Genomic DNA, 8,797 nt, shown 5'->3' with positions numbered 1-8,797 from the left:
AGAACTGTGCGAGGGGTTTGCCGCGGAGTTACAACAAAGATTGCAAAAAGTAGAAAAAGTAGTAAAACGCGTTAAAACTATAGTGGGAACACAAAAACGTCGTCAAGTTTCCACTAGTAGCTCCGGTAGAGTACGACTTGTTGAGGGTAATGCCCTTGCCGGTGTACGACCACGATAATGTTTTTAAAGTCGCAAAAGTAAAGTTCGAGATAGTTGCAATAGATGAAAATAAACAAACATACTCCGTTGTAAAATTGCTTCAGCTAGAAAAATGTAAAAACGTTGGAGATAATTATGTCTGCGATAATATGGAATCGGTGTACAAGGTACACGCGGACGCACCATGCAAGGTGCAGGCATATGTTAGTAATTCAGGGGAATTTTCCACTTGTAAAGAGGAAACTATGATTTCGAATTACACGATATGGATAAGGCTAGAAAAAGCGCGTGTATGGCTGTACTCAATCCCGAAAAGCGAGTCGGTGGTAATATCGTGCGAAAACCGAAAAGAAGCACCGGAAATTGTAAACGAAGTCGGAGAGATAAAGTTGTCGGAAAAGTGTAAGTAGGTGACGTCAACTGTAACGATTCGCACCAACAAGGTGATGAACGGTGAACAAATTAACACGTATTTGCGATTCAACCTTTCAGTGTTAAAAGCAAAAGAACGGGCGGTTGGTGAAGAACCGATTGTGTTAGAAAACATAACACAGAGTAAAACGCAAATTGAAAAAGTAAAGTCAGAAATAACGGAACTAACGGACGAAATAAACGAGAGTTCGTTTTTTGAAAATCCGCATCTTATCTATCCGACTACGTCAGGTGTGACGATAATAGTAGTAATTATTGTAGTAATTTTATATAAAATAGTAAAAAGTAAAGAAAAGGCGGAATTGACACGCGGCGCCGTGAAGTCGCGTAACGCGGAACAGTGTGAAAAGCGGCAAAACGCTCGCGCGCAAAACGCCGAGACCATCGCGCTGTAAGTATGCCGCGTAGTATAGCATGTAAGATGTAAAGGTAGTGTAAGAAACATGCAAAAATTGCACACAAGTAGGTAAAAATTGTGACGAAAAATGTTACGAACATTTTCCTTTTTCCCGGAAGGGGGGAAATGTTGTGCGCCAATTTTTGTATTTAAGAAGTAAGATGAGGCCATTGAGCAATGTGATGAGACACTATCATTGCTCAATGACCTAGTTAAGTTGCAGGAAGGCAGCAGTTCTAAGAAGAACTGCTAGTTACCACAGGGTGCGACACATCGCCGCATTGTCCGAAGTGCAACGCAGCATGTGTCGACACCGGCACCGGTAAGGCCTGGTTTATGCGGGCAATAACTGTTAACTTATGCCGGAACCGGTAGAGTTTAACTATAGGATTCCAATACTTCTGTTTATACGCATTCGGCAATTTCGTATAAACAGAAGTATTAAAATCATATAGTTAAACTTTACCGGTTCCGGCATAAGTTAACGGTTATTGCTCGCATAAACCAGGCCTAACTAGCACGGCCGTTGCTAGGACCGGTGGGCCTGCTGAATCAGCGCGATCGATCTACTATAAATTGATCGCGTGGATGAAGCAGAGGAGAGACCGTGATTAGACTGCTAGCTCAATGTGTGGCTCCGCAAGCCAGAGAGTTTACCGCAGTGAGATACAGCCGTGTAAGGAACATTGTAAAGAACAGGAGTAATAAAGGATATTCTAATAAGTTCTTCAAACCACCCAACCTCCTCGACATCCAACATCTGTATCAACAGATCTTGAACAGATCTTAATTTTTAATGGTTTTNAAATTTATTAGTTTCAGCAATATGATGTTAAAAAAGTCCCCTTTGGCAGTATAAGGGTAAAAAATAGCCAGCACACATTGAATGTAAATGTTTTGTAATAACTTTTACATCAACACACGTTTACAAAAACATCTCTAGGAAAAAAAATAAAGCAACTTATACACTACAAAAAAGACATTCTAATTTACATTTTTGCAGTTAAAAAAACCATTTAACAAAACTTGTATTTTTATTTTTGTCTTTTACTTACACTGGCTTCTTTGTTTTTACTTTTACATATATACTGTCTGCTGAATGTTGGACATTCTTTATAAGTTCCTCTTTTTCTCTTTCTCAGTTAGTGTTTGTGACACACATAATAATACGCGCATATACTCATATTTAATTTATTAAAAAATTTGTGTTTCTGAATGTTATATGTAAAAGACATTTGTGACATTGAAACACAAATGTAATATTGCGTTTTGTTTAAAAGATGTATAAGTGTTCTATGTTTTTTTCTACATAAGTATTACATGTTTTTGGGAATAACAGTACAATATTCTGTAAAATAACTTTGTCTTACACTGTAACATTGTGTATTCTTACACATATATATTTTTTAACATTTACAAATGTGTTCTAAAAAAATTGTAATAAAAAATGGGCCTCTCCACCGCCCATTTTCGTGAAACGCGACCTAAATTCTTTTCTTCTAATCGTTTCTCCGTTTTCTTTGCTACAGGAATAATGCCAATACGTATTTTGCTATAAAATAATACGTTTTTGTTAAAACAATAACCGTTAATTTTGTCAATTTTATTGACATAACATATATATACTGCATATATATATATTCTACATATATATGCAACATACTTCAAAATATTAGTTTTTTTACTATTAATATTATGTTTTCCTGTAAATTTTTGCAATTTTTGAAAACAATTATTTTTTCAATTATGTCATGCATACTATTGTTTCGGAAAATGCGACAATTTTCTCATTTCAACAATATTATAAAAATGTTTCCCCATACGAGTCATGTCTTTTGAATAGTTTACATTACTAAGATTTTTATCTACAAACCTAACATTAAATCTGTAGCAAAAGCTGCAACACGAATACCACAAGAATAATTGTCTTCTTGTGCTTGAACTGTTTCAAAAATTTTATCTTTTAGTTTTATGTGTGGGAATCGAGCTTTGATATACTCCTTCTCTTGTTGTACCAATCTTTTATACAAAGACGAACAATCAGCTATGCTGTCATATATACGAAGGGTCTTTTTGTCGTAAAAGAGGCATCGCCAATGATTTGTACACTTTCCCCCAATAATTTGAACGCTTTGTTGATTATAGGGTTTTATTATATCTGGAGTTTCAATATAATGTACGCTTTGTGTTTCAGAAGGAAAACTTTCTTTGACAACGCGTAAAAATAAATCCAATGACTGATCGTCAAGTTGGCTTGTTTCAGGCAAAATGTTATTCTTGACATCGACTAGAGAAATTGGCATTTTATCTATAAATTTTTTACGATTGGCAATTTCACTATCTCTTGTAGGATACTTTTTGTAATAATAACTTGTTATTGTGCAATCATCATCTTCATTTTGTGAAGAAATGCCAACAGTAGCACTTTTTGTCTCTAGAGAATCGTTACTTCTTATCTTTTTCTCCTGCACATTTACACATTGCTGTGTCTTGCTTGTGCGACTAGATACTTTTGCACTTGCTTTGTCTTGCGCTTGCACTATATATTGCGGATTTCTGATCGGCATGTGTCTATTATGCCGACTATCTACAATTTCTGGAAGCAGACATTTGTAGTAAAAACATTTTAGAAGAAGCAGCATTCGATTTTGTCAAAACTCATTGTCTCTAAGAACATATATAGTTTTCATACTTTTAGGCGTCCATAAAGCAAATATACAATAATCTTGTCTTGTAATGTTTAACTAGCCTTAAATTTGATGAAAGAATTTGTGATTACAATTTAATTTATTTTTATTGTTCTTATCAAAAATTGCTTTTAAGTTTGGAAGTGTCTGTATAGCCTCTTCCGCTGTTATATCTTCTGCTGAAAAAAGACATTTTATTTCTACTAAACCGTTCTCGTCAGCGAGTCCATCGGGAGAAGCGCCCAAAAATGGGTTTTTGCTATTAATAAATAATCCACATGTTTAAATTTCTTTATGTTTGCAACTAATTTTTTTCTTGCTGTTTCCTCATTTTCTCGACCATACTTCATGGCTGATTTATTGATATATGAAAGAAACAAGATATTTTTAACTATCATTGCACAAGACGTTGTTTCTCTCATACGACATACGTCTCCAAAATGAGATGCTGTTAGTATCTCTTTCCTCAAAATGTGCCACAAGTCACAATCACTCTGCCCTCTTGTATTACGCTCTATTTCTCGCCAATTACGTCCATTTTCCGACAATCAATCCATATGATTTTTCTTTAATATTTCAAATATCTCTGGTACCAAATCTGGTTTCCGATTGCAGACCGTAATGGCTTTCTGTTCCTACATCTTGTAAATAATACAGTAAATACAACCCTCACGTTAATAATTATTTCATACTCTGCCAAAAAGTTAATGGAAATCCTGAACTAAAATATTCCACATTAAATCCTGATATCAACTCAGATTCACCTTCAATAAACTCTATAGAGCTTCGGTTTAACTCAGCTACAATACTACTAAAAAAAACTAAAGTTATGGGTAAAACTATAAAAAATTTCAACATCAGTTTTGTCATATTAACAAAGTAATAAAAGTAAAACCTTCTTTCACCACCATAATCTTTTTTCACTACTAATATAATTAAAATGAATCTAACTTCATAAGAAATCATCTGTAAAACTGAACCTTGCAACCGACGGGCTTGGATGCTATAGTTACAGCAAGAAAGGGGCACCAAACGTCGGGAAGCCAACATGGAAAGTGACATTTACCGAAAATGACAGTTTTAAAGGGCAATCAGCCAGAAGTTTAATTTTGTTTTTGTTTTATTTTTATTTCTTTTTTGTTTTGTTGTCCGCAGCAAGCGTAGTTAGCTGCGTGCGAGAAAAAAGTATTTATGTTTGCGCTCAGGGTACGTACTGCCCGGTGAGGTTAGTCTAAGTCGGACAAGTTTCTTTCCGTTTTATTTAAAGGTTTGTTTTATTTTAGAGTAATCCCCTGAGATTAGGGATTACTCGCTAAACTGACATTTCACGGAATTGACCAAGTTCGTACGGTTGGCAATTTCAATGATGAGTGAAACCCCGAAATCGGTTTCTGTGAAAGTTTGGTTGTTAAACAAAGATTTAGCATTGTACTTACGGGTGTTAAGTTTTCCACGAGGTCCAGACGGAGCCAGGTCAGCCTGAGGGTCCCGCGATGATCACCTGACACAAAAAGAAAAAGATTAGTAAAAAACTCATTGTCAACCGGAGTTATTGGTTAAGTTAACCAGAAGGCCAGACTAGTGTCAAGGAAATGATTGATGGATTTCTACTCAAAATTGAAATTGTTAATATTATTACCCCGAATTGGACAATTGTTAACAAACACAGATTTGACAAATTTTAACCGAGACAAGACATGAGCTCCACGCAAGAGGGAGCATGGTAGGATAAATGATGTGCTGAGGGAGTGTGAATGTAATATTCACTACGGCCGGGCAAATCAACCGACGCACTGTAGTGCTAGGGAACGGTTTAGCTCGAGATGAAAAATAATAAAAAGAGTAAGGTAAAAGTTTCGGATCGGTTCGAACTGTTTGGGTGTTTAGAACGAGTTGTCGGACAAAATCACAGGTTAATCTTTTCATGAGGTAACCGGGGTCTAACATCGCCCGTGGTGAACAAGTGTTAGGAGTTCACAAAATTCCAGTTGTTGACGAAACTCGGTGAGTGGAAAGGACTTCGGAAGATAAGATGGATTGTAAGGTTTCGCAAAAAATTAAAGTGTTAGGTCCTAACCTTGACTTGGTGCGAGAGTTAGAACCTAACCCTAACGAAAAGTGTCTTCGTTGGTAAAAACTGCGTCAGCAATAAGATCTGCGTTAGATTAGGTGCCTCACCAAGTTTCACCAATGACTGGTAAGTTAGGTACTAACCTCAAGTAATCGAGCCAAAACCTAACCTTGCGAAAAGTGGTAATTGTCAGCGAAACCACTCCGGTGTACGGTAGGTTGAATGCTACACCTAGTTTAGGCAACAGTCCAAAAGTTAGGGACTAACCTCGAGTTGAGGTAAAGTTACGAACTTACGAATCCTCGGCGGCCTGCGACTCAGGAGATGGAAGCTAATAACACCCAAAGGCGCAGAAGACGACGCGCTGGAAGAACTGCGGCGGTGGCTATCCGTGCCCCCTCTGGCCAGAAATCGGTGTCATACGCCGAGATAATAAAAACCGCTCGCAGTAAAGTAAAGTTGAAGGATCTTGGAATAGAGGATACCCGGATCCGCAAAGACGTTGGAGGAGGAATCATCGTTGAGATCCCCGGCCAGGGTGGACAGGAGAAAGCCGATCTTTTGGCTGACGCNTTAACTGGCGCCCTTGAAGGAGCAGCAGTGGTCACCCGTCCGGTAAGGAAAAGAGAGCTACGCGTAACGGGATTGGATGATTCGGTGGAACCCAGTGATGTGGTAAGGGCAATCCTTGATGGAGACTATGGCGCGCGTCGTGAAGCAGATGTCATTGCTGGCCCCATACGAGTAGGGCGAAACGGCCTGGGCACGTTATGGCTACGATGTCCGGTAGAAACGGCGGAGAAAGTGGCAGAAGGAGGTAGATTGCGCGTGGGATGGTCCTCGGCCAGGGTCACGCTTTTACCGCCGCGACAACTCCAGTGCTATCGATGCCTGGAGTATGGCCATATTAAGCAGATGTGCCGCAACGTAGAGGATAGAAGTGCGGCCTGCTATAGGTGCGGAANAAATGGCCATAAGGCAAGAGATTGCGCTGAACGTGCACACTGCGTGCTCTGTGAATCGCGCGGCCTTGAACCCAACCACAGAGCGGGGGGGGCGTCCTGCACATCTCAAACCAAAGGCAGGAACGGACGACAAGTGCCCCCAGAGCGGAGGAGCGAGGGGCAGACACAAATGATGGAGGTGGACCAGAATGGACCAGTTAATACAAATTAACGTTAACCATTCTGGCCCGGCGCAGGACNTGCTCCAACAGGTCATGCGGGAAAGAGGAGCGGGACTTGCGGCGGTGTCCGAACCTCACAGGCCCCCTACCACCTCGAATTGGGCAGTGGATCAGGATGGAGTAGCGGCGCTGACATGGTTACCGCAGGGAAGCCGCTCGGTGATCGGTATGCATGCAAGAGGACCGGGCTTTGTGGCGGTCAAGTGGGGGGAAATAGTAGTGTATAGTTGCTACTATTCCCCCAACCAAGACAGAGAGGAATTCGAGGACCGCTTGGATCTCCTGGCTGATAGCGTGCGAGGAGTGAGGGGCGAGCCCACACTGGTGCTAGGCGATTTCAATGCATGGTCGACTCAGTGGGGTTCCCCCTCTACTAACGCTAGAGGACGCGCGGTGGAGGCGTGGGCAGCCGCGGCCGGCCTCCATGTTCTGAATAGGGGACGGTATTTCACCTGCGTTCGTCCGCAGGGAGCTTCCAGGATTGATCTGTCGTGGGCGTCCAGTGCTGCNGCTCCATTGGTGGAACGATGGAGGGTTCTAGTTAACGTGGAGTCGCTGTCGGACCATCGATATGTAGCACTGACGGTGAAGCAAATAACAGGAAGAGATGGTCAAATAAAGATGGAACGGTCCCCTAAGTGGAAGCTGGAAAAGTGGGACAAAGATCGGTTCAAGGCAGCGATCTTGGGAGCAACCTGGAACGAATCGGAGCATGAGGGTTGGTCGGCAGAAGAAGAAACGACGTGGATGGTGGAGGTCGTGAGAAACGCAAGCGATGCGTCAATGCCGAGGGTACGCGGCGCCTTTACTCTTCGCAAGCAGGTCTATTGGTGGTCGGAAAAAGTAGCCGCGTTAAGAAAAGAGTGCGTTGGACATCGAAGACGATACACAAGGGTACGAAAGCGTTATGGTCAAAGAGCGCCCGGTATAGTCGAGGAGGTCAGAGTTGGATTTCGGGAAGCGCAACGGGCCCTCCGCAAGGCCATAATTGAGGCGAAAAAAGAAGCGTGGATGTCTCTGACACAGACAATAGATAAGGACCCTTGGGGCACCCCATACCGGATGGTGTTATCCCGGCTGAGAACCGCGGGACCCCCTATAACAGCGACGGTGGAGGTCAAAGATGCCCGGAAAATCGTACAGGCCCTGTTCCCCACGCGGACAGACGGGGAATACACGGGAGAGCAAGAACGAATCCCCTGGAATCCAACGTACGACGTCAGCGAGGAAGAATTGGAGGAAGCGGTACGAAAGATCATGGGTAAGAAAACGGCACCTGGACCGGACGGACTATCATGTCCGGTATGGGCTTTAGCGGCAAAAACGGCGCCGGATGTCATCAGGAGATGTTTTAATAAGTGCATGCAGGCTGGAAAATTCCCGAACATCTGGAAGAAAGGAAGGCTGGTGTTGGTGCCAAAGCCGGGACGCTCGGGAGGTGACCCGTCATCATACAGGCCGTTATGCTTGCTTGATGATATTGGAAAGCTTTTCGAGCGGATACTGGCAAAACGGATTGAGGCGCACCTAAGTGTAACAGGCGGATTGTCGGACAGACAATATGGCTTCCGACCGATGAGGTCCACGATTGATGCGGTGCTAAGGGTACGACAAATNGTTAAGGAACATCTTGTGCAAGGAAGAGTATGCGTGGCAGTGAGCCTCGATGTGCAAAACGCATTTAATAGCTTGTCCTGGGTAGCTGTGAGAAAGACAATAAGAAAGCGGGGACTTCCAACCTACCTGCAAAAAACCCTGGAAAGTTATTTTGAAAACAGAAAGGTTACTTACCTGTGCAAGGACGGCAGGAAAAGGAGACACGGGATGACATGCGGGGTCCCACAGGGCTCGGTCCTGGGACCACT

General features: G+C 42.1%; 1 protein-coding gene across 1 annotated transcript in view; it reads right to left on the bottom strand.

Moving 5' to 3' along the window:
- Positions 1 to 4,251: 4,251 nt before the first annotated feature.
- The window catches only part of LOC109862627 (NADH-ubiquinone oxidoreductase chain 1-like), a gene marked incomplete at its 5' end in the record, with an annotated part of 7,999 nt that continues 3,453 nt past the window's right edge, over positions 4,252 to 8,797 (bottom strand). The window contains 3 exons of the mRNA XM_020442716.1: positions 4,252 to 4,316; positions 4,368 to 4,601; positions 8,209 to 8,531. Of these exons, the coding sequence (XP_020298305.1) occupies positions 4,252 to 4,316; positions 4,368 to 4,601; positions 8,209 to 8,531 (622 nt within the window). The remainder of the gene's footprint in view (positions 4,317 to 4,367; positions 4,602 to 8,208; positions 8,532 to 8,797) is intronic.

The sequence above is a fragment of the Pseudomyrmex gracilis genome, unplaced genomic scaffold (assembly GCF_002006095.1).
Source record: "Pseudomyrmex gracilis isolate BER0280 unplaced genomic scaffold, ASM200609v1 scaffold_2100, whole genome shotgun sequence".
Taxonomy (NCBI): Eukaryota; Metazoa; Arthropoda; class Insecta; order Hymenoptera; family Formicidae; genus Pseudomyrmex; species Pseudomyrmex gracilis.
This window is presented reverse-complemented; position numbering and strand designations above follow the sequence as displayed.